Below are 26,911 nucleotides of genomic sequence, written 5' to 3' on the forward strand. Positions count from 1 at the left end.
ACCATCTGTTCTTGGAGACTTCCCTGCAAATTGATTGTACATTACCATTTTTATCTCATTTCCTCATATTGCAACTATTAGTTGTTTAGCCTCATCTTCTTCTAACCTTGACATAATTAAATCTTCTTTAAATACATCCATTTGTACTCTTTCTTCTATATTCCTCGTCTTTTTTAAAAATGTTCAAAACGTTTCTAAAATATCTCTAATGTTAACATTGCATTATTGTTAATAATTGAAACCCTCCTACCAGGGCTACACACCTGATTTAATTGCACTATGCATGTAGGCTACCTTGCTGTCTTACTCACCCAGTCTATCTGAGTTGCCCATACTATATGGGTAAGGCTCATACTCCTATCTCTGCTTGTCCCTTCAGCATGCTGTGTGCCATACTGTGTTGCACACCCCACATTGCTATGTCCACTGCTGTAGCCCTGTCATCCATAGGCTGCAGTGGTATAGTTGTTTGGCATGCTGTATACACTGCCTCATACAAGCTCCATGGCAATGCTGTTTTTATATGGCATACCCCTGGCATTATTTCTTCAGAGTATTGTGTCAAATGATAGTACCTGGCATATGTAATGCCACTTGACTGCCACCTGCTGACAGGTTCCTGTTTTCAGGCCACTATTTTTTTTTTCACAGCTGTTGCTGTAAACTACTGGGATGGTTCACATGTTGCCCTGTAGTATTCACAGACTAGGCCTTGTCTGCAATGTCCTTTCTTGACCCTTGAATATACAGCATTACACTTTGGGCATCTTATATCACCTTCCATAGCCTCTGCAGTCATGCAGTGCAGAACACACATTGTTACGCCACTTATACACTAGGAGGGGGACTGCCTAAATCCATGCCTTTTTGCCCTTTATGAGTTAACTGCCTGCTATACTGCCATTTGGTGTGGCAAGCTGGATCTATTCTCATAACTGCCAGTGCATATGTAACATTTTACATTTTACTTTAACAGGTACTTTTATGCCTGATGTTAAGTGGACTTAATAATCTTTTTCCCTATTTTATCTTTCTTTCTTTTTTGCTATTCTTCCCTTGTATTTACTTGGTGTTTGTTATTTTATTTCTCGCCATTTGCCTCTTTTATACAGGGTCAGCCAAAGCTGTGTCTGTGGTGTGGCAGCAGTCGCATCATATTCAACCTGCCTTTCCATTCTCTTCTGGGTCTCCAGTTGCCTTCAGGCTTTCCTCTCCACAGGGCGATGAAGGTCATGCAGTGGGAGGCAACCTAGAACGTTCCATTCTAGCCTCTGGTGGTCTTTCACTGGTGGATGTTGTCTGTCTTTAGGGACATAGTTGGTAAATCGTAATGTTATCTGACAGGAGTTAGAACCCATGGGAACAGTGTTGGTTGTCTGTCGGCTTGACAGATGCATTGGCTGCTTGTAGAACATCCTTGGGTGAGTGAGTGGCATTGATACAGCACTCACTGCCTGGCCCTGACCATAGATCCATCAGTAAATGTGCCCATTGAAGAGGGCAACAACAGAATTGATTGATCTCTGATTTAGGTGTAAACCTGGCCAGTGTGAAAGGCAGCCGTCATCCCTCCTTTTCTCCCATGATGGTGTCCCCACTTCATTGTGTTTCACTTCCTTTCTTAGTTTGTAGTTCAGTCCTCCTCGTCACAGTATGTCCTCCCTTCCTCCTGCCCGTCTGTCTCTCTTGTGTTTCCCCCATTTGTGTTGGCAAAAGGTGCTTCAACAAAGTATTAGTTTATGGGTGTGCACGCTTATGCAACCAGCTTATTGTACATTTTTTATTTTTTAAATCTTTTCCCCTAACAGATTTTTTTGTTTTTCAATTAAATTGTACTGGTTGTAGGTCACATTAAAGGTGGGAAAAGTTTTGAAATTATTTATTGGCTCTCTTTTTTTATATCACAAAAACCTAGTATTTTAACAGGGGTGTGTACACTTTTTGTATATATCTATATATATATATATATATATATATATATATATATAGATATATATATATATATATATATATATATATATATATATATATATATATATATATATATATATATATATATATATATATATATATATATATATATATATATATATATATATATATATATATATATATATATATATATATATATATATATATATATATATATATATATATATATATATATATATATATATATATATATATATATATATATATATATATATATATATATATATATATATATATATATATATATATATATATATATATATATATATATATATATATATATATATATATATATATATATATATATATATATATACACACACATATATATATATATATATACTATACATACAGAAAACACTGTTACAGTGCTAGTGCATATATGGTCCTTACACGTTACAGAACAGTGTGAAAAAAACACTTATTTTGGTTTTGCAAAATTAAAAATTTATAGTTCTCCCACTGCCTAAATAATCACAGAAATGTAGTGCCTCTACTTTTACAAGTCAAAGACCAGCAGAATAAAGTAAATCTTTACTTAATAGGTAGTATTAAAACCAAAGTAGCTCTAGGGAGAGTTTTAATAGCTGACATTTTATCTGTTTTGTTTTTCCCTGTGCATATACTTTGCTGTATATTTTGTCTTGCAAAGTGCACCACTTAATTTTATTTGCAAGTAAAGAGTTTTATTCAATTTCAGTAGCTTATGACTGGTAGTTTATTAGTATATGTGTAACTTATGATCTTGGTGACTTAACTGATGATATGTGCCTTATGAAGGGTGACTATTTTTAAGAAAAACTGTCATGTGAGTCTATTGTGGTTGGCTTATTCTTAGGAGTGAACAGTAATCTTCTTCTTTGTATGCTAGAATGGTCTAGCCAGATATTGCACATTATCGTAAGGACAGGAAAGGGTCACTGGCACTAGAAAGGTATCCCCCTCTGTGAAATTGTGTGCTTATGTTTCTACAAATTTTTCTTGGCCAAGTATCAATTACTTTGAGTAAGCTAGGACTGGCAGGTATTGGACTGAAAGCAAGAAGTCTGAAAGTCTGAGAAGTCAGTGAGCATAACTGCTCTTCATTTGTTCTACGTAAAGCTTATTTTGGTTTCACAGATTCTGGTCATAGTCTGAGGTAGTACTGGGAATTTGTCGTTCACAGTTAGTTAGACTCCTTTGCATATTATTCAGCAGTTAGCAGTGCAAACTTTAAGACATGACTGTCACATATTAATTGCTGTCAGCAGTGTAAATTTATAAGCTGTACCTTGACAGCCTGTAAAATTCATTTCTCTCTGTTTCATTAAATTTTTTGATATGGAAAAATGGAGGGTGCCATTGTATATAAGGGGTCTTCAGAGACCTCACCATTGTGTTGCTCACCTCTATGCTTTTGCTTATGATTGACACTGCTTCACTTTTTTATGATTTATGCATGGCAACTAAAGTTGGTTGCCATAGAAGAAACTGAGTGGGCCATAGAGGAAACTGAGTGGGTACCTTCTGTGGCAGCAGTTCACCTTTTGTGTAGTATTACTGGTATAGTGGTAAGTATATCTCTTTTTCAAGCATTTGACCCTGATTTTATTTCCAACCAGTTTGAGGACTATGCATTTAGATAGTCACCCCAATTGTGTAATAGAGAGACAAAAAACTAATTTTTTCATAATAGGAACCTAAATCTACACCAGCAAATAAACCAAAACTCACTGGAGGGAAAAGTTCCTTACTTAATGCATTTCCAGCCATTAAATAAGGTAACACTACAGGGTAAGCAAAGTACTGCTGTACATTTAAGACTAATCGTGCAGTTGGATTGGTAGACACAGATTTACACTGGAGTTGTCGTGTATAGCCGTACTCAGTTTGGAAGGTGAGCACTGTTACATGTTTGCAAAAGGGTGACAAGATCCTTTAAGTGTGGGTCTGCTTAAAGATGTATTTCATTCGGCATCTTATGGTTCCTCTGATCGCTTGCCTAGTATTGTTCCTTTGTTCCTACTGCAGTACAAAGATATAATGCTGTTCTGTAACAATAAATACACAATGTAGGTAAAAACATTTTCCGCAATGAAAAGCATGTTGTTTTACACTACCATGGATAGCCAAATGTATCAGACAGCGTACAGAGTTTGATAGCACCTTGTTAAAATATGGCATCTGCCTGATGGTAGATGTCACTTGACCAATATATGAAATTCACCCCTATATGTTGTAATGTGGCAGTTGAATCTCTGTCTGGCTGTAATAAAATTAACTCTTAACTTGAGCAGAAGAGAATGTGGTTGATTCACCAAATACTGAAAAAGTAAACTGTGAAGAGTTCAGTTAAGAAGGGAACAGTGTAGAATGGGAAAGGGTCCACTGTGAAAAATTAAGACCCTCTAAGCTTAGGGAGGAGCTTTGTGTTAGAATGCTGTTCAAAAGTGAACAGAAGTAATTTTGGGGAACTGCTGGGGTTGCTGCAGTTCTAAAGAGAAACTGAGCAGATCAGAGTGAGAGTGGAGGTGCCGGCTGTAATTTGAATGTCTGTTGGAAGGCAGCCCAGAGGAATTCTCTGCAACTGAAGGAGAACTGTTTTGGTGTCTACATAGGGCTATTAGCTAGTATTCCGAAGTGTTTTAGTTGCTTTTTTATGTTACCATTTCATTGCGTGAAAGCTAATTGCTACTTTAAATCATATTTAATGGTAGACTTAAGGCTGTAGTGCAGTGCTTATAATAAAACACATTGTGGATAACTGAAAAGTCTTTCAGTATGTTTAGAGGACTTAAGGAAGGAAAAACTATGTAAATCAAAATAATTACCTGGGGTACAGACCAAATCTTGTAAATGGTGGCAAGTACTACTGACAAATGTAATTTCCCCACAGTATGACAAATGGTAACAGATTCAAAGAAGGTAGTCTGTGTCTCAGTCATTAAACAGCAAAAATCTTAGCCTTTGTGAAGTGACTGTTTTGTTGCCTTTCCTTTAGGACTGCAGTACTGCAGCATTACCCCATGGCAGCCCCTGTTTTCGTAGCCTACTTTACCCTTGTTGTGACCATACAACAGGAATAGTGCAAAACTGCATACTCAACGTAAACAATCCATCAAAACTTTATAGTTTACCTTTTGCTTGTTTGTGAGACATCACTTTCTGTACATATTTGGATTTGCTTGTATTTTTGTTAAGCAGAGAAGTGTATGTTGGCACTTCGGTATTTGCCAAGAAATTCAAAGTAAACTTTATTGTCATTTAGAACTACACACGTGTAGCCTAAATGAAATTTCATGCATCAGCTCAATTCTTGAGATTACAAAGGAAAGTGAAACAACACATATAAGTAGAGGAATAAACATAACAAATACAGTACTATTTCCAGTACACGCAAGAAAGAGTAGACACATTTACCAACACTCATAAATGAAAAGAATAGCCTCCCCTGAGTTAAATAAACTACTCTAAAGTTATACAAAACACAGTACAGATTGAAATGTCTAAGTTATTTGTCTAATACTGCACTTTAGTGAGTTAAATAATACTGACTATGGATATAATAAATAAATATTGAAACTGTTTATCTAGCCATTGTATTAGTGTGGCTCAGATACTGTACTTACTAGAGTATAGACTTGTTAGAGCTGTACTTGTGTAGAGCATTTATTGTTAGAATATTATTTCTTTGCTGCTCACTTTATTATTGCATTTTTTTTTTAAAATGCCTGGTTATTAGTGTGTACATTTCCTCACCTATTGGTTTAGATTAGAATGTGTTATACCACTTAAATGGTATCAGTATTCCTATATATTTGCAACTGCATTAATCTGTTGAATGTGATAACTAACAAAACTTGTCTGAATTTTCACAAACTGAGGCATTATCTGTGTATAGATTACCTAGTTTTTCTTTTCTTTCCACTCCTCTGTTAGCAGCTTTGTATGTTTTGCATTTTTTTCTGAACAGTTGCTTTATTTTGTATTAATATTGATTATATTTCTTCTCGGCTTCTCCTTTTAATTCTACTTTCCCTGGATCCCCACCAAGCCAGGTTCGATCTATTGGCCTGCAGTGCTCTTTAACAGAATCGGGCAACCTTGGGATGAGTGTTATTTTCAAAATATACAAAAAGTATGTTTTATCCACTAGACAAAATTAATTTCTAGCCCTTGTTTAATTTCTGTTTTTAAGTAAAGCACTCCTTCACGGACGTTAGCTTGCCCCCTCCCCATACTGTACTTCCTAACAGCAGTCTCCCTTTGCAAGCTGTTTCAACTATTTGAAAGCCCTGCTGTTTTTCTAGTATTACTAAACCCTTTCTTCTTAACTTATGGTCCTTCTAAATCCCACATTCTCCTGGTTACAAGTGTTTATTTTATTTCAAAAGAAAGGTATGCAAAACAAGTAAGTCCAAAGTACCTACTGATTTTCCTTATTGTTTCAGAACATTAGCTGCCCCCCCCATTCTGTACTTCTAACTGCAATATGTCTTTATATGCTGTACTATTTGTATGCTCTGCTGTTTTTCTACTTCTACTAAACCTTTTCCCTAATAAATTCTTGTCTTCCTAATTTCCACATAACTCCTTGGTAAAATTGGCTTATTTTATTTCAGTAAGACAGGTATGCAAAACAAGCAAGTCAGAGTACTTACTGCCTTTTCTTATTGTTTCTGTAGACTTGCATATCTGGGAAATCAGGGGCCAGCCCTTTTCATCATACTATTGGCTATCCACCACGTTTCTGGTCTATTCTGATCCTCCTCCTCCCCACAAGCACAATTGCAGCCTAATCAGGGCCAGCCCTTTTCATTATAACCTATAAACCTACTGATAGTCTTCCTTCATCTATTGCCCGCTACACTTCTCTCCCTGCCCCCAATTTCCACCCGCCCCCAGTGGTCCTACCTTTATTACAAACAGTAACCACTCCCACCCTTCAAACAACCTATAACATCACTACACCTATACTTCCTCCTACAGCTTCTCACTACTATCCCTCCTACTCAGCTAATATGTACAAGCACACCATACCTATACTCACTGCATGCACACTCCTTGCATACATCACATCTTACCAAACCTCCACCATTCCCACACTCAACCACTACCACTGTACCACCACACACACCACCACTCATATCCCACCTCTACTCTACTACTCTCTCATCCGGTCAACAACCTTCCCAATACACCCTCTATATAGACTACAGACCACAATATCTAAACTAAAAACAACCCCACAACCTAACATAACCCTACCACCATACCTATTACCTACAGAATAGAATAAAAAAACCTTCCCTTATAAGCAAGCATATAAAGAAATTGATAAAACTAATAATTGCATCCATATCCAACCTAGCACTCAGTGGAGGCATCCATCCCAATCCTGGTCCCTCAGTCTCCAACCCCTCCCCTCATAATCAGACTACAAACCACATCTTCTCCCAAATCACAGCCAATAGAAAGCCAACTGACCTTCTTCTGATAAGCCTAAATATTAGAAGTATATGCAACAAGGTGCATGAATTCCATGCCACCATAGACTTCTTACTCCCCTGATGTAGTGATCCTTACAGAAACATGGTTAAAACCACACATACTAATGAGCAAATCCTCCCTACCAGTTACAATATACTAAAAGTAGACCGATTAAGCAAAAAAGGAGGTGGTATAGCTGTAATATTTAAGCAGTATCTAGACATCCAGATCTTAAAGTTAGCAGCTCCCCAAATAGTAAGGAAGAAATAATATATACCAACCTTAAAATAAACCAAAATAAAACCCTAAACATAATGGGTTGCTACTTCCCACCTGGCCACAACATCCATCCACTTGAAAACCTCCTCAGCTGGACTACCCACCACCTACCCCAAGAAACTTTAATTCTAGGAGACTTCAACACTGACTGGCAATCCTGCTCTAACAACCACCCAACCCATCATGTAAACCTTCATGGCTTCACCCAACTAGTCCAGTCACCTACTAGGATAAATAACTCCAACAAACACACTACCCTTGATTGGATACTAGTCAATAAGAGCCCCCAGTCATATATAGCAGGCTGCTTATCTGACAGCCTCAGTGATCACTCCCCAACCTTCCTACTAAGAAAACACCTTTATAAAGCGAAACCCATCATCTACCGTCAAATACGCAAAAAAACTAACTTCAACCCTCTCTCATTCAGCTCATCCCTAAAAGACTAATTGGCAACCTCTAAAATACCTCAAACTAGATGACGCAGTTGACTACTTTAATAAAACATTCCTAAGCATCCTTAATTACCACACCCCCATAAGACATTCCTGAACTAGAGCCCAACCAATCCCCATGGCTACAAAAAAACACCAAGTCTGAAATGAAAAACAGGGATAAAGCCTGGGACAACTGGTGCAAAACCAAAACCCCCTCTACTAGGCAAAAATTCCTAGAACTACGCAATAGAACCAAAAAGCTTATAAAACAAGACAAAATCCAATACTACCAGTCTGCCCTTACCACCTCCCAACATAACCCCAAACAATTCTGGTCCTCAATAAACTCCATCCTCCACCCAGGTAAAGTAAGTACACCCACTCCTAACTTAACTCACTCCTCTGAAAATATTGATGTTCATCGTGTTACACTGCTGCAGTCATTACACTTGGGTTATTCTGCCGTCAGGCGGTCCCGCAGTCAGCCAGAGTTCCAAAATCTTGGTCCGGCGCCGGTTGCTGTTGCTTCTTCCCTGACATCAGTGTGCCAGGGGTATATAAGATGCATCCAACACCATTTTCTTCAGTCTTTCTTGCCGCGCGGTGCCCAGAGCAGAAGCATTTAGCAAGTGCCGATCGGCCGACTCCTGAGATTTTCGAAATCGAATTTCAGATCCAAAGTCTTCAATAAAGCTAAGTACCCCGTTGGGGAAACATTTTTCTTGCCTCAGACTGATGTCAGAAAAAGTTAATAATTGTATTTCTTGTGGGAAGCAAATACCTCATAAGGACTTCCACTCTTACTGTATTCCATGCCTAGGCCCTGATCACAACGTTACTAGTTGTCAGTTTTGTGCTAGATTTAACAAACGCACTATAAAAAGACGTTTTGATTTTGCTTTGCACTACTTTGGCCGAAGGTTCAATTATACTATGCCGTCGGATCAACCGACGACCGCAATTCAGAAAAAACGAAAAGACAAAGATAAAGATAGGCATCTGAGGTCCAAAACCTGCGACAAAACCTCTTCTAGGCCAGTTGCCGGTTCTCAGTGAGGCACTTTCGCAGCCCCTGACACCTGCTACCTCAGAGCCACAGGCCGCCTCCGACTCCCACATGGAGACAACTAGACCTCTGGAAACTCAAGGTATTGGGCCTATGGAAACTAATCCCTCAGATGGGTCCGGAGCCGCTGAGCAGGCATCGGCTTCTGAGGGTGTTTTCAGACCTTCACAACTTACCATTAAAGCAACAGCAAAGACAAAAGTACCATTAAAGACAAAGAAGCAAGTAGAGCATTCTCCCGGACAGTCCTCCATGCCTAAGAAACAGATGCTTAAAATGGCCGAAGACCTCATTACTCTAATCAGGGGTTCCCATCCCCCTCCTGAGAAAAGGCCTAGGCAGGATACAGACTATGATTCCTCTGATCAGGTTTCCATTTCCTCTGATTCCTCTTCAGACCAGGGATACTCTCTACCCCCCTATGAGGACTCTGATGCTGAAGAATCTGTCCCTTCAGCCTCTCCTCCTGAGGATTATTCTTTTGGGGAAACTTTACATACCATGAGGGAGCATTTCCATTGGGAAAGTCAGGATTATTCAGAATCCAAGAAAAGGCTCAGGGATTTCCTTTTATTGCCTCAGCACAGGCCACTGGTTATTCCGCCTGTACTAGATATTGTGGATGATGTGTTCTCTGAATCCAGCTTATCTCCTGATTCTTTGCCCCCTGCACCAGGTAAGCCAGATAGGTATTACAGAGTCCCTGACTCTCACAAGTTTCTTTATAAAAACTCTTCTGCTGATCCAGAAACTATTTCCCAGGGTCCAAAAGGGGTTAAGGCTTCTATTGCAAAAAATCCAGTACCCTCTGACAGAGATTCCAGAGCTTTGGATAGATGGGGGAAGAAAGTTTACACTTCTGCAACTTTAGCAGTAAGGGCTTTAAATTGCCAGTTTCACATGCTTAAGTACCAACAATATTTAACGGCTCAGTTAAAACAGAAAATGCCTGCAAGCTCAGAAGCTCCTGACTGTAAAGAAATGCAGGATTTATTGCATGCAGTTGAACAGGTGGGAAAACATACTCTGCAATGTGGTTTTGATTCTTTAGAGGCCTCTTATAGAGCTGCAGTTACAGGTTCTGTGATTCGAAGACATGCTTGGTTAAAAGAACAGAGTTTACCTGATCATGTTAAGGCAAAAGTATTGGATGCTCCTTTACAGCATGATACCTTGTTTGGTGTTGAAGCAGAAGAGGTGTTAAAGAAAATGGAGGATAAAGCTAAATCTATGCAAACAGTCAAGGATTTCTTACAGGTACAGCCACCTCGATTTAGCAGAAATTGGCCAACAAAGAATTGGTCCTTTCCAGTGTCAGACAGGCCACAGAGAGGCAGATACAGACGCCCAAGAGGCAGATCTCAACCCCAAGGCTCTAACAGACAACGACAGTGGGGCACCTCAACCCCAAAAGGAGGTGAGGACAAGTCTCAACCTTACAGGAAACCGTCCCAATAACTTCCCCCTTTGTACACCAAGCACTTCCCTTTTGGCAGCCCCCTTAGGGGGAAAACTAGCACTTTTCTCTCAAAACTGGCAAACAATCACCCAAGACAAATGGGTTCTGAATATTGTGTCTCAAGGTTACAGGTTCCACTTTCATACTTTACCAAGGCTAAAAGGAATGCCAGACCTGCCACAGAATCAATGGGCAGAGGCACAAAAACAAATTTCAGCCCTCATGGACATGAGAACTATTCAAAATGTACCACAACATGAACAAGGACAAGGATTTTACTCGAGACTCTTCCTGGTCCCCAGAAAGGACAAGGCCTGGAGGCCCATACTAGACCTTTCAATTCTAAACACTTACCTGGATATTCCGAAATTCAAAATGTTGACATTACAGCAGCTTCTACCCATGCTGGGCAAGAAGGCTTGTCTTGTTACTCTGGACCTCAAAGAGGCATACCTGCATGTCCCTATCAGACAAAATTGCAGAAGATACCTCAGATTCAAAGCTGGTACAATGCACTACCAATTCTCTGCACTGCCCTTTGGCTTATCTACTGCGCCCAGGGTCTTTACAAAGTGCCTGGCACCAGTAATTGCATTTTGCAGACAAAAAATAATTCAAATATATCCATACCTGGACGATTGCCTCATTCAAGCAGAGATAAAGGACATTCTTCTACAGCATCTGGTGTTTGTAAAAAGTTTGCTAATTTCTCTAGGGTACAGAGTAAATGAAAAGTCAAAACTAGTGCCCTCACAACAGATTATATTCTTGGGTGCCAGCTTAAATACAACGGCCCAGATGGCTTATCTCATGCCAGACAAACAAATTCAATTAACTCAGTATTTTCAATTTCTGGCAAAAAAGTCCCATCTCCCTGCAAGAAAAATTCTGCAGGCCCTGGGATTCATGGCATCCTGCATACTACAAATACCATATGCCAGACTGCATATGAGGAAATTACAATGGTACCTAAAAAGTGTTTGGACTCAACACTCTCACAGTTTAGAAGCAGTAAAACCAATGATTCCCTGCCTACAACAGGAGTTTCGATGGTGGGCACAGGCATGTCACCTAAACAAGGGTCAGCCTTTTACCCTACCCACAGCCAGGCAGACTCTTAACAACAGATGCTTCGGATTATGCCTGGGGAGCACACATGGCAGGAAAATGCATTCAGGGCAAGTGGATCACAGACCAGATGCATCTTCACATCAATCAAAAAGAGATGTTGGCTGTTCAAAATGCCCTAACAGCTTTCAAGGACCTTCTGCATCCAGGACAATTATTATTAAAGACAGACAACACCACAGTAATGTGGTACATAAACAAGCAAGGGGGCACTCATTCTTATCCCCTATGCAGGCAAGCCATGACCTTGTGGACCACAGCTTTAATGTATCAAGTTCATCTGCAAGCACAGTTCCTGCCAGGAAAGAAAAATACTCTGGCAGACGATCTAAGCAGAAATATCATGGACCCTCACGAATGGAAATTGAATCCACAAATCTTCAGCATGGTAACACAAAAATGGGGATGCCCAGACATAGATCTTTTTGCCTCCCCTCTGAATTGCCAACTACAAAAATTCTGCACAAGGACTTATCACACACAAGCATGGAAAGTGGATGCTCTCTTGTTCAGCTGGAAAAGCCTAAAAGTTTATGTCTTCCCACCACTGCCTCTCCTTTCAAAGGTACTCCTAAAAGCCGGACAAGTAAAACCACAGATGATCCTGATTGCTCCAGACTGACCACGCCAGCACTGGTACCCAATCTTAAAGAACTTCGCTCAAGGCCCACCATGGATTTTGCCTCAAATTCCACACCTTCTGACTCAACAAAACAATCAGATCCTGCACGGTCAGCTCAAAACCCTAAACCTGGCTGCATGGCAGATTCATTAGTCAAACAGGCAACACCTCTCTCTAAAGCTGTTATGGATGTCATTTTGGAGGCCAGGAGGCCTAGCACCAGGAAAGCTTACTCAGAAAAATGGAAGGGATTCTGCGCCTGGAACCAGGCTCAAAATCTTGACGCTCTTGGCCCAAACATTCCTCAGATTTTACAATACTTAACTGAGATGCTGGACAAAGGCCTATCCTTCTCATCAATTAAGATCCACTCCTCTGCCATTTCAGCACATTATAACACGGATCCTCCTTTATTCTCTCATCCCTTGCTAAAGCAATACCTCAGAGGGGCTAAAAACATAAGACCGCTCCGGAGAGCACCAACACCAACGTGGGACCTCAATTTCATTTTGGAAAAACTGACCCTGCCACCTTTTGAGCTAGCCAATACAGCTGATCTAAAATTTTTATCATGGAAAACAGCTCTGCTCCTGGCAGTAGCTTCAGCACGAAGATTCTCAGAGCTACAGCCATTAATGGCAGTGGAACCTTTTATAATTTTTCATCAGGTCAGGGTTTCTTTAAGGACAAACCCTACTTTTATGCCAAAGGTGGTATCTAGTGTGGCTCTTAACCAAACCATCCATTTGCCAACTTTTTATCCAAACCCCCAGAATAAAGGGGAGAAACTTCTGCACTCTTTGAACATACACAGGCAGCTACGCTTCTACTTGGACAAAACAAAAGCTTTCAGGAAAACTGAGCAACTGTTTCTAGCATATGCTGCAGGATCACAGGGCAAGGCTATCTCAAAGCAGACTATATCCAAATGGATAGGACACTGTATTCGTTACTGCTACACACAGCATGGAAAATAGGGCAACAGCCACGTCAACAGCCTTTCTCAGAGGAGTACCTACCAAGGACATTTTGGAGGCTGCAACTTGGAGTTCAGTGCACACCTTTGCCAAGCATTACCACTTGTCTCTTTACTCTAAATCCAGAGCAGGATTTGCCACTGCAGTTCTGCAGGGCCTCATAGCCAGTCCTAACTCTTTATAGACCAGCCACCTAACCTTAGCTTTGGGATTCTACCCAAGTGTAATGACTGCAGCAGTGTAACACGATGAACATAGTACAGTTTTGTACCTACCATAAATGTAGATGTTCGAGTGTTCACACTGCTGATGTTCAGGTTACCCTCCCTCCATCCCCTCTGAACTAGCTGGACGTATCTATACCTTTCTATCCTATTCAACCTTTGTGGTGTATTTGCTTGTAACTGAATGTATTGTTTTTTATTTTATATGTATATTTTTTATTAGCAATATGTAATGCCTACCTACTTGGGGGCACCTGACATCTGGGGCAAGAAAAACTGAAGAAAATGGCATTGGATGCATCTTATATACCCCTGGCACACTGACGTCAGGGAAGAAGCGACAGCAACCGACGCCGGACCAAGACTTTGGAACTCTGGCCGACTGCGGGACCGCCTGACAGCAGGATAACCCAAGTGTAATGACTGCAGCAGTGTGAACACTCGAACATCTACATTTATTATAGGTACGCAAACCGTACTATCACTAGTTAGATAACACAACCCCCCATAAACCCACACCATCAACTACAACTAACAATCTCCCCACTAGCTTCTCTTTCTCTCCTGTTCCTACCTCGAAAATAAAACAACTATTAACTAAAGTTAAACCCACCAGATTAGCAGCAGACAACCTCCCAAGTGAATACCTTCACCTTGCAGCTGACGCTCTAGCCTGCCCAGTATCACTCTTGATTAACAAATCTGTCAGAAAGTTATGTTCCCACACTATGGAAAGTCTCACACATAATTAACAGATCTATGTCAGAAAGTTATGTTCCCACACTATGGAAAGTCTCGCACATAATTAACAGATCTCTGTCAGAAAGTTACATTCCCACACTCTGGAAAGTCTCACACATAATTAACACATCTCTGTCAGAAAGTTACGTTCCCACACTATGGAAAGTCTCACACATAATTCCCCTACACAAAGGAGGCCCCTCCACAAATCTAACCAATTACTGCCCCATAGCCATTCTCTCACCACTCTCCAAAATACTAGAGATATGCATTCATTCTCAAGTCTCAGATCACCTCCTTGCTAACAACCTCCTCTCCAACACACAACATGGTTTCCGACCTAACCATATCACCACCACCGCCTTACTCTCTTTCTCTAACACTATCCTACAAAATAAAATGCAGGTCATCTCTCCTCAGCTACCTTCCTAGACCTCTCTAAAACTTTTGAAAGTATCCCACACAAACAACTCATCTCTTTTCTCAATAACTTATCTTTCTCTCAACCAGTCATCAACTGGTTTCAGAGTTACCTATCTGACCGCCAACAAGCAGTTGTTTGGCAGGACAACCTATCCCCCCAACTACCAGTCTCCATAGGGGTTCCCCAAGGGTCCATCCTGGGACCCCCTACTCTTCTCTATTTTCACCAATAATCTAGCCTCAGCCACAACACATGGCACATTCATACAATATGCAGATGACTCAACCATTATCTGCACAGCCCACTCCCTACCCGAACTGTTAAGTCACACAGGAAGCATTTTCTTCTATTGAAACTTGGTTATCCGATGCCCAACTAATACTTAACCCAAACAAAACAAAATTACTAATCTTCCAACCCACCAAACGTACCCTAGGCAGCTCTCACTTTAACATTATAGCAAAAGACAACACCACCATCCATCCTACAGAACACACCCAATTACTAGGAGTAGAAATAGGCAATAAACTGAACTTTGCGATTCACATTTTCATGACCATTAAAAAAGTGCACAAAAAACTAGGAGCATTATATAGAAATCAGCAACTACTTACCAAAGTAGCTAAAATTTGGGTACTCTACGTCTCTCCAATATTTTCTAACCTTAGACAATGCAAACTAAATAAGCTCGAAACCTGCTACAACAAAATCACCAAATTTGCCACAGGGGCTTCCTACCTTACTCACCATTGTCTCTCACTAGCAGAACTGGACTGGCTAGAGCTCCCCCACCTCCTTCAATGGTACCAACTTGCACTCGCCCACAAACTAATAAACCAACCACTAAAAGTCCCATCCCTCCAGAATCTACTCCAACCCTACATAACCACGAGACCACTAAGATCCAGCCACAAAAACCTCCTTCTCATAACTCTGCTGGAGAAGCATTATTCTCCTGCACTATAGCCAAACTCTGGAACTCCCTCCCATCCTCAATTACATCTGTAACTTCTTGCACCCACTTCAAACCCTTATTAAAATCACATTGCCAGATATGCCCTTGCAACCCCCCCCCCCATACCATCCACTCCACCCACCCACTACCTCTCTCGGCCCCCTATCAACAACCTACTCTTAGCAAGCTTGGCTACTCATGTTCCCAGCTACCTACCACATAATACTAACTTCATGTAGCAACAACTGCTAATCGCTGTTATGTACCTCAAAAACAGTTTGTGTCAGTTGTTCACTGATGAATCTCAACTACATTTGCAACCATGTTTAGTATAGGTCACCATATTTTAAAATTGTACTATGTTCTACAGCTGTTTTACATCTATGTTTTATTCTTGTCTTACGTCCTCAGCTGGACTAATGTCTATATTTAAATGCTACGTTTTTTAACTGTATAATGTAAGTAATAATTAATGTGGAGCTTTTCTCCCCGGGCCTTCGCTGAAAACGGACCTGTGTCCAGTTGGACTCTCCTGGTCAACAAATGTAAATAAATAAATAATAAATAAATATTGCTCTTGGAATATATCTAAGTATATATTGCAAAAATAAACAAAAATTGGCTTATGTGTCTAGACCCCTCGGACTAGTGCCCGAGTTCAAAAGTCTAATCACTGTAGGGTAGAAACTGTTACTGAATCTTGTAGCCCTGTAGCAGATGCTGCAATATCTCCTGCCCGATGCCAGATGCTTAAACAGTCCATGCGCAGGATGCATGTTGTCCTGTATAATTGTGGATGACAATATAAGTAGTAATTTGAGCATATAACTTTCACCCAGTAAGTAACTAGAAATCATATACTGAGCAGACTACATCTTAAGCTGATAAGCTCATGCAGATGTGATTAAACACAGTTCAAGCAGGTCACGGTAAATCCACAAACTTTATTTCTCAGAGTAGCTTTATGATGTTTCCATCATTCAGAACATAGTCAGGGATTCTCCTATCATCTTTTCTTGGTCCTGCAAGAGACTTGTCATTTATCCCATACTAGACCTTGGCAGGCTTCAATGAACATTACATGCATGCCACATTTCATATTGTGATTTGATGATAGTAATGTCTTCTCCTGTAGGGAACTTGGATGTATGCCTCCCCTGGCGTATCACTGTTAGAGTACTCACTGGAGTGTTCAGAGCTCTGTGGTCTGCTTTCAGTAAAAGCTGGTGCCTTTTGGACTTTGCTCTGTGCTTGGAGTGGTTAGCAAGGAATTGGCAGTGGTGTGGAAGCTTTTCTTGAGAAAGAACTTCACATGTTCTCCTGTTTGAGTAACTGGATCATGATGAACCTATTGTTTGGGCACACTAGTGTTCCTACAGTGAGCTTTCATGTGATTGAAGTTGTGGGCTGTCAGCATGGAGTGAGAAATGTCCTCCCTAACACCACAAGAGGGGTTTGCAATTGCTGGTACAGAGCTATATGTCTTCCAGTGCTAGACATTCTGGTCTACAAATGAGAGGTCAGGAAGTCATCGATTACATTAGTAAGAATCCAACAGAGAGTCCAGGCTCATACTTTCCTGCAGCTTCTGTGCCTAAGGACTGCACCAGTCTTATGCTGTTTGTATGATACCTAAGATTGTAGGTGTTTCAATGGTCTGTAGTGTGCCAGTGGTTGCATAGCCACAGCATGCTTATGGATCATCTGATATTTCATCAGGCTGTGGAGTAGTGGACAATCTTTATTGACCTCTCAGTGGGCCTTTCCCATTCCTATATCTAATATGGTGAATGCTCTGCAGACCTCCTTAGTTACTTCTCTAATGCAGATTCAAAAACTGTCACTCAGGCATTGCAATGTAAACTAGCAAGCCCAGAGGCTAAGCATGATCTTAGAACTAGAGTATGATGTCAGTGTGCTGGCATGAGGAATGTGCTTCCTGGAGAATGCAGCCTTCAGGAGAAAAGTGTCAAATTGTTACTAGTGGAAAGGATGAACCCAGTCATATCACCCACTAAGACTGATCTTGTAGGTAAACTAATATACTTTGCAAATTTCTGTGATAAAATGGCATACTTGTTTTTTCTTGATTAGATTGGTGTTCATGAAATTGTTTTTGAATTGGTCTGTTGGCTATTTTGACCTGGTGAGAGGTATTCACTTTGAATAGTGCATTTGGTTTCTTGGCTTAAAAATGTGCACCGTAACTGGGCCATATTTATTTACTTTTTCTTTTTTATAGTAAAAAAGTGTCTTCAAGCAATCAAATACATTCTTCCCAAAGAGATAGCGGTGCAGGTTCTCATTAAATGGTACAGTACATACAATGCTCCTGGAGGACCCTGCTACCACTCAGAATGGAACATGTTTGTAACGTGTCTAATGAATATGATGGGTTATAACACTGACAGACTGATGTGGACGCAAAATGTAAGTGTGAACTTTAGAATTTATTTTTTGTAGTACTGCTGGCACAAAATGTAAGTGTGAACTTTAGAATTTATTTTTTGTAGTACTGCTGGCAGGCTGTTTAGTGCTGTGAATTATAAAATACTTTATTTTTTATTGTGGTATCTTCTCTGGAACATCCATCTGAGTGCAACTACTGCTAATATTACAGTTTTACATTTCTTTATTGTGTCCTAGTGAACACTACATTAACAAATTGTCATTATGCTGTTACTGCCTCTATATTGATATGACTTGCCATATCTTTGGCTGGAGTTTTAGACATCTTGGCAGTGTTGCATAGGCATAATGCTGGCCAGATCTACCTCAAGTCCTTTGCAGTGCTGAATAAATCAATAGTGATGAATCTGCATCAGGATTCCACATCAGAAATATCCAGTACTGTGAGACACAAGTCTGTGAACGCGTGACTCTGCCCATTAGTATATTTAAATGGCACTCCATTTCATCCACATTTTGGAATGTAAAGCATTGCAAAGACTGGTGTACATTCCATGATAAAGTATCGTGTTCTGAAATCTCAATGTTATTAATGCACTGTACTTATATTTATGGTTTTAATTGTGTCTAATTCATTGTCCATTGTTTACATGAGTATTCTAGCATGGTTGTACATACTTTCCTTAGGTCATAAAGTATAGTGTGTATAACACATTAGACACTCCAGTACATGTGGTATTGGCACTTTATCCGTAAAATCATTAACAGTGTCAAAAATAGTGCTGAATGCCCAGTCTCCAGAGCAACTTACTAAATAGTAATATTATTCACTTAGAAAGTGTTCACAAGATAGACAAGCTGTAATAATGTTAGTGTTCTGAAAAATGCTTCTGTAATTGTAATGTTTGGCACAGACTGCTTTGCAACAAAATCATGATTAGGGACAAACTGAGAAAATCAAGGACATTTAAGGACAAACCCCATCACTACTACTTATCTACTATGCAACAAATCGCACACTCCACTCTAGTAACAAATCACTTCTGTGCATCTCTAGGGCTAACAACACTGCTGGCAAAGCACTATTCTCCCACACTGTTGCTAGAAACTGGAACAACCTCCCCCCATCACTGACCTCCATCTCCACCACCTCACACTTCAAAAACTCACTAAAATCACATCTCATAAGCACCTGGCTTTGCCCATGCATAACCTAAAATCACTGCTTTAGCTCTGTGGAAAGTTGGAAGGGCTTATTACTTGCCTACTGTAAATGCTACAGTTTTTTACATCCAACAATTTTTATCTCTTTAATATAGTTACTTCATTTTAACATGATGTATGTAATGACTCTCAATGCTAAAATGTATTTTGTCTGTTTAACTGCTGAGTTGTATCCTGTCTGTTTTACATTTTTGTCTTATTACCTGGATTTTGCTGTTACAATGTGTTGTTAGCAGTTTTTACTACTATGTATTAAATTCTAGTATTTCTGTTAATATATGTGGAGCTTTTCTCTCCAGGCCTCTACTGTAAATGGACCCAGTCCAGTCGGACTATCCCGATAAACAAATGTACAATAAATAAATAAAATAATAAATTTAAGAAGCTTGGTCCTTTATGCAGTCTATTAATGGGAGTCCTTCTATATCTTCTCCATATCTTGCCATTATGCCATTAGGAAGTAATATAATGCCTAGACATACCATGTAGATGGGGCTAACTGGTGTGCAGGGCACCTTACTACCTTTACCAGTGTTGTTAAGATGTCAATTTTCTACCATATTTATTGTGGTTCGAGCACTGAAAAGTTGTTTGATATACAGATGGTGTGCTGAAGTAAGCATTTTATTAGAGGAGTTTCATAGCAGAATCTGTGGATGATATTTATTATATTGTGTACTGAACCATTTGCAATTGAAGGAAGGTGGGCCTTAAAAGCAAGTTACCAGCTATTGAAACTACTTGGACTGGAGACGGGTACACTAGATATGCACACACAGTCCAACACTGTTATATAACACAATAGTGTAGATCACTAGGCTATTTGGGAACAGTCACTGCTTGTGTTGGGTACGCATCTGTAATACTGTTGTAAATTAAGCTATCACAGTTATTCACATTGGTACATGCTGGAATAAGTACAGTTAATCATGCACCCTTTATGTCTAGATTCACCCATATACAAATATGTGGAATTTATGTTGGGGTAGATGGAATTATGTGCTTTAGAAACAGTGTTAGATTTGCAGTACCCTGGCATGTGTTGTCAGCTTTATACCTTATATTTTAGTTGTTGCAGTGGGATAGTAGCATTATGTGCCTTCCACCACCAGTATTAGATTTTAATGAGATTCAGTACAGTAATAACACAGAAGAAGCTTGCATGCTTCATTATTAGTATGTCTTGTCCACAAGCCTTCTGTTGGAATCCCATGTGTTCAGATATGTTTCTGTAGGTTGAACCAGGAATCCCATTGTTTTGGAATCTGTTATATGGAATTGTGTAAAATGTGGTGCACCTCACTACTGCGGGGTGATTTGTACTGTTTGTGATGTCAGAAGCTGCAGTTATGATAAACACCGGTATTTTTATTGTAAGAATGTACTGGGGGTGGGCTGACCCTACTGTATGTTTATTATTCATATTGTCTAATCATTTATCAGGTAATGAAATAAAATGTCACTTTTAATTTGGTTTTACCACAGAGCATTGCTCATCAGACAGTAAATGTGTATATGTATTTTTAATTATTTTGAACTACCTTGTTCCATTAAAGCACTTTAGTTAATATGTACTGCTACTTAATTTCTTTCTTTACAGTCTTAATTTGAGAGAGAAAACAAATAGTATGCCTCTCAAAAGTTCCAAGGTTATCAAAGTAAATAATTACTAAGTGGCTTGTGTGAGCAGGCAAGCATAGTGAAGTATGAATTTGACAGACAACATCACAGTATGAATTTCAAAGTAGTCACATATTATACCCAGGCCTACACAAATCAAAAGGGAAGAGAAAAAAGGCTTTTATTTAAATTCCGCTTAATAGTATAAGTTGCCTGTATAGCGACCTGTGTGGTGATACTTTTTTGTACCTCTCTTTGTCCATGTTTTAACCAAAAAAAGTTAACTGTTTGCATTTTTAGTTTGTTCTGGGGCTATAGTCTTGTAGCTTCATTTGCATTTGTAGGAAGGTTGTGTATTACTGCAGGATGTTAGCATCATTTATACATTATACTGCACTTCTATTTCCTTAAGTAGAATTATATGTAAAAAGGTAGCTTTTGTATTTTGAACCCAGTGTGGGGCCTTATTCAGTATTATAGCTTGATTTTCAGATGTGGAAGGACTGTGATCTACTGCCTGATTTGAGCCTCATTTAGTCTTGTTCTACAGCGTTACTGGTACAGTTCTGCATAGACTGGTCCATTAGTCTATGCTGGGATTGCAGTAGTGACAGTATTGAGAATTCTGTTCCAGGATTTGTGCTTCAGTACTTTTTATAGCTGTATTGTATATACCTGCTTAAAGTTACATTTCAGTGCCTTTCTGTTTACCTTGCAACTGGTTATTCCCCTGTTCTTTGAGTCTGCCCTACCCCCCACTGAGACATTATGCTAAAAGTTTCTGAAATTCTAACCATAGGACTAGAGCTCCAATTTGATTTTTTTTCTTATTGTGGTTTTAAAAGGCTGTGTCTGTGGCTTTGGCACCTTATGGTAATCTGACTTCTGATGTCCCTCCCTGCCCTCTTTCATTGCTATTGTCTGCTGTGTAACCTATTTAAGTACTTTCCCACCAATTGTTTTCTACATAAGTACCAACCCAGCAAACCAGTATTGCACTTGAGTAAACCTCCCTTACTGAAAATTGTCTCCTCTTCATTTTCTAAGAGCACCCATCTGTTTGGTGCCTTCGCCACACTCTGAGAGGGGGGGGGGGGTTGTGATAATTATGCACCATCCTTGGTAGAAGACATTTATTTTATTGATGTCCTTCCATTCCTATGTTGTAGTATTCTAGTTGTGGGATTTCCTGCCCTCAGGCGACTCGTACGTCGGCTGCTATACAAAAGCTTCAGCTTCGCTGTTGCAGTGTGTGTTGGACAGCACACGTAAGGCCATAAACCAGAGGCCTTAAATATGATGTTTGCACGCACAATCCTCAGAATGTTTCCGCCCCAGACAATCCTTGCATCGTACGATCGCTTTTTCATAGATGTCACATCTTAAAGATAAGTAACCCGTTGGGTTTCTAATTTTCTTATTTTTGCCGATTGTTATTGTTTAGGCTTGTTTTTTGTAGCCTTTAGCTGATGTCAGGTAAAAAAGGAAAGTGCCAGTGCGGGCACCAGATACCCCATAAAGACGCCCATGATAGGTTCATAGGTAGGTACTAGGCTATCGGTCCAAGGGCCCACGTAAGCCTAGCCAACAAGGTTCCATGGCTTACACCACCCAAGAAAGTTATTTTCCTTTGCCACTGTCGAGCAGACACACAGAAGTGATCCCCGGGGTGTATTTCCTATTTCCCATCCACTCATCAAGATTTTTCTTGAAGAGTGCTAATAAAGAACTTTGCTTGACATAGATGGGTAGCTTGTTCCAGAGAATAGGAAGTCTCTGGGACAGGAATCTATCCCTCCAGCATGTCCTGTTTATTGTGGTGACAGGATTTAGGTCCCTAGAGTGTGTAGCTCAGAGGGATTGGGATTTCTTTAGGTGTAATACAACCAAACCACAAAGAAACAAATCCAAACCAGATAACTGAGAACACTGTTGGTGAGGGAAAAAAACAGACACCACAATCTTGTTTTTAAACATTTTTATTCGATTTAATAAAAATGAACTAATGTATATTCAATTTGCTCTGATAAATAGTAATATAACCATTTTTTTAAAAAATACTTTAAATCACAAATTTGTATAAATACACTGCATAAAGTATAAAAAATATATATATATGTGGAACCCTCCATTGTAAAACATGTACTAAAATCTTTGTGCCTGTAAAAAACATTTAATATTAATCATGTCATTTAAACCTGGAAGCTGGTCAGCGTTTAACATGATTTGCCAAATTGCTTCGCGACACTCTAGAAATGTTTTAAAATCGCCACTAAAAGGTGCATTGTTTACCCTTTCTAGTACAGAAAAAGAAAACTTTTTGAACAAAGGACACTCCAAAGAGTGTCTGGCCAAAGCATTGGACGTGTCCTTTTTCTTAATGGCCAAAGTGTGTTCATAAATACGTTTATTCAGTTTACGAATGGTTTTCCCAATGTAAAAACGCTCACATGAAGTACACTGAGCTAAATAAACTATATTGGTAGTTTTACATGTGTAGTGTCCCTTTGCTGTAAAGGTCCTATTATTGTGCTTGAATACAATTGTGGATGTTCCACTAATAAATCTACATTGTCTACATGATAGACAAGGAAAAGTGCCAGGAGTGAAATCACAAGTAAACTCTGAGTCTTTAGATCTTCTCTCTAAAATCATCTTAATGTTAGATACTCTTTTGTAACTAAAAACAGGACGGTCACCTAAAATCTTTGCTAATTCAAAATTACCTAACACCACTTTCCAATTATTAAAAATAATCTCTCTGATGATGGCCATTTCGTTAGTGATAGGTATAGAGAAAGACAAGTTGTAATGGTCCACAGTGTGATGGACTGCTACCACTCTGTTGAAATCAGTTTCTTCAATAAGAGCCAAAATAGGCCTTGCAATGTTGGATCTCAATGCAGAAACTTCGCCAATAATTTGATTTAACCAATGGGATCCATATCCCCCGTCTATAAAAAAAAAACATTTTAACTTGGAAATTTCTTCCAGAAAAATGTCATCTCTACTAGTTAGTCGACTGAGCCTTATAAACTGTCCCTTGATTACACCTCGTTTCATGTGATGAGGATGTAAACTATCGTGATGTAGGTATTGATTAACAAAGGTGGGTTTTCTATAGCTGTTACTTTGGAAACTGCAATTAGAATAATCAATAGTCAGATGCAAATCCAAAAAATCTATACTACTACCAAACCCTCCCAAAGTGAATCTTGAGAAACTGGTGGTACAGTTCAGGTCCTGAAGGAAGGTGGAAAAAAGAGTTGATGTCTCCCTTCCATAGAAATATCAGATCATCAATGTATCATCTGTACAAATAATATTATGAGCCATGGAATGAGTGACTAAAAATTTGGTCTCCCGAGTTGCCATGACTAAATTTGCAAAGCTGGGCGCTACATGTGCACCCATAGCGACTCCTGATGTCTGCTGAAACAATTTTCCTTCGAACCTGAAAAAGTTGTTGTCTAACACTAATTCCATTAAAGTACAACAAGTGTAAACAAGGGTGCTGTTGAAATTAGCTTGTTGACTAAGATATTCCCTTATGTACTCAATACCTAGTGTTTGATCAATACAAGTGTACAGAGAAGCTACATCCAGAGAAACAAAGTGAATGTTGGTATCCTTTACTTGAATCTTTTTCAACAATTCTAAAAGATGCCAAGAATCACAAAGGTAAAATTTAGAGTTTTGTACCACAGGGTTTAGCAAATCATCTAGCCAAATGGAAATGGTTTCTGTTTTAGAAAAAAACAGCTGACACTATAGGTCTAAACGGAAGGTGTTCAGTCAATTTGTGCACCTTCGGTATTCCAAACAATGTGGCAATTTTAGGATGTTCTGTAAGCAAAAAGGTGTAAACAGAAAAATCAAAACAACCTTGACTAAATAAATCAAATAGGCAAGCATCTAATCTAGAAAAACTCTTAGTAATAGAATCAGTGTTCACTCTTTTGTAACAATGCTCATCAGCTAATAATGTGTGAATAGTTGACACATAACTACAATGGTCCCTCTCTTATCAGCTTTCATAATACACCAGTTTTTATTTTCGGCCATAGTATGAAGAGCTGTTGTCTCTCCTACAGAGAGGTTGGACCCCTGATGCTGTCTACTGTCAAGTTTCCTAAAATCTTGCTCACATAGTTTACTAAACACAGATAAAGTAGAATTCAATAAGGGGTTATAGGTACTTTTCTTTTAGTATATTGTTGATGTACATCAGGAATTTTAACCCCATCAAAGATGTATTTCACATTTAATTTTCTACAGTATAACTTGAAATAAACTATCAATTTGGGAAGGTGTACTGTGTTAGATGGAATTTCTTTAGGTGTAGCATGTCCAACAGCTCTGTGTTTGACATAGCTTTATATGTTAGGCAGAGATCACCTCGGAGTAGGCGATATGCTACGGAGTAAAGCTGGAGTTTTTTGAGGCGGTCAGTGTAGGGCATTTGTTTGAGGCCAGTAATCCTCTTTGTGAGGTACTTCTGTGGCCTTTCCAGCTGCTGCAGATGTCTTGTGAGGTACATTCCAAAAGGGGCGTTGTACTCTATAATGGGTCTAATGAGTGTTGAGTAGAGGGGAACAAGGACCTCTTTTTTCCTGGATGAGGACCATTTTATGATGAGGTGTGCCACATAGAAAGACTTCCTGACTACTGTGGAGATGTGACTAACAAAGGAGAGACTACTGTCCACCTGGGTCCCAAGGTCTCTTATCACGCATTCGATGTTAAGTAGATTGCTGCCTATGTGGTAGTTCATGGGTACAGAGTTTTTACCAAAGGAAATGACACTTTTTGGTATTGAGCTTGAGGCCATGACTCTGACACCAGGCATCTGTAGGATGTCCACATCACTTGGGGACTTGACTATGGCTCCTAGTTTGCATTTATATGCGAACTTCATTAGCCAGAGGCCTTCTGTGTTGGCCTGTACTTCAGAGAAGTAGATACCAAACAGGAGAGGTCCTAGGACGGAACCCTGTGGTACTCCACTTGTCACTTCTTTGAGGTCAGATTTGGAGTCTGCAACTTTTACAGTGTGGGTTCTGTCAGTGAGCCAGTTGGCAACCCATCTTGTGACGTAGGGATTTATACCTAGTTTAGTGAGTTTAGCTATAATTCCAGAATGGGGGATGGTGTCGAAAGCCTTGACAAGGTCAAGATAAGCTGTGTGAACCACCTTACCCTCATCCACGGCTTTGGTGACTGCCTCAAAGAAGTCAATCGGGTTCAGGAGGCATGATCTGCCTTTCACAAACCCGAACTGGGTGGGATCCAGAGTTTGGAGGTTACCAATGTTTTTGTTTATGAGTTCCATGATACGTTTTGTGGCCTTGCAGACCAGGCTCATCAGGCTAATAGGTCAATAGTTCCCCGGGATCAGTGGTGGCTCCCCCTTTGTTGAGTGGGATAACTGTTGCTGTGCGCCATTCAGTGGGCACAAAGCCTGATGTGAGGCTATTATTGAACATGAGGCTTAAGTGGGGAGCCTGTTCATTCTGAAGTTCGTGTAAAAGGCAGCCTGGGTTGTTGTCCGGTCCCATGGATGCTATGTTTTTGGCTTTAGAGAGTGCAGCTTTTACGTGCGTAGTTGTGATTGCAAGGACTCTGCATTCTTCCTGTATAGATATGGGCCCTTTAGGGGGTGAGAGAGGGGTAAAGTTAGCACTGAACCTATCTGCCAGGATGTTGGCAATATCAGTTGGTTCTGTAATTTTCGTGCCTTTGTGCTGCAACTTAGAGCAGATCTGGGTGTTGCCATCTAGATTCTTGACATAGCTATAGAATGCTTTGTGGTTGTCCTTGGATTTAGTGGCGATTTTATTTTCGTAGCTAGCTTTGGAGGATCTTATAAGGGATCTCAGCTTCTT

General features: G+C 39.7%; 1 protein-coding gene across 1 annotated transcript in view; it reads left to right on the forward strand.

The window, feature by feature from the left end:
• The window catches only part of ANAPC1 (anaphase promoting complex subunit 1), a 3,613,296-nt gene that overhangs the window by 1,385,723 nt on the left and 2,200,662 nt on the right, over positions 1-26,911 (forward strand). The window contains exon 15 of the mRNA XM_044060160.1: positions 18,016-18,203. Coding sequence (XP_043916095.1) covers positions 18,016-18,203 — 188 coding nt within the window. The remainder of the gene's footprint in view (positions 1-18,015; positions 18,204-26,911) is intronic.

This window comes from Protopterus annectens, chromosome 1.part2 (assembly GCF_019279795.1).
Source record: "Protopterus annectens isolate FY-2018-M chromosome 1.part2, PAN1.0, whole genome shotgun sequence".
NCBI lineage: Eukaryota > Metazoa > Chordata > Ceratodontiformes > Protopteridae > Protopterus > Protopterus annectens.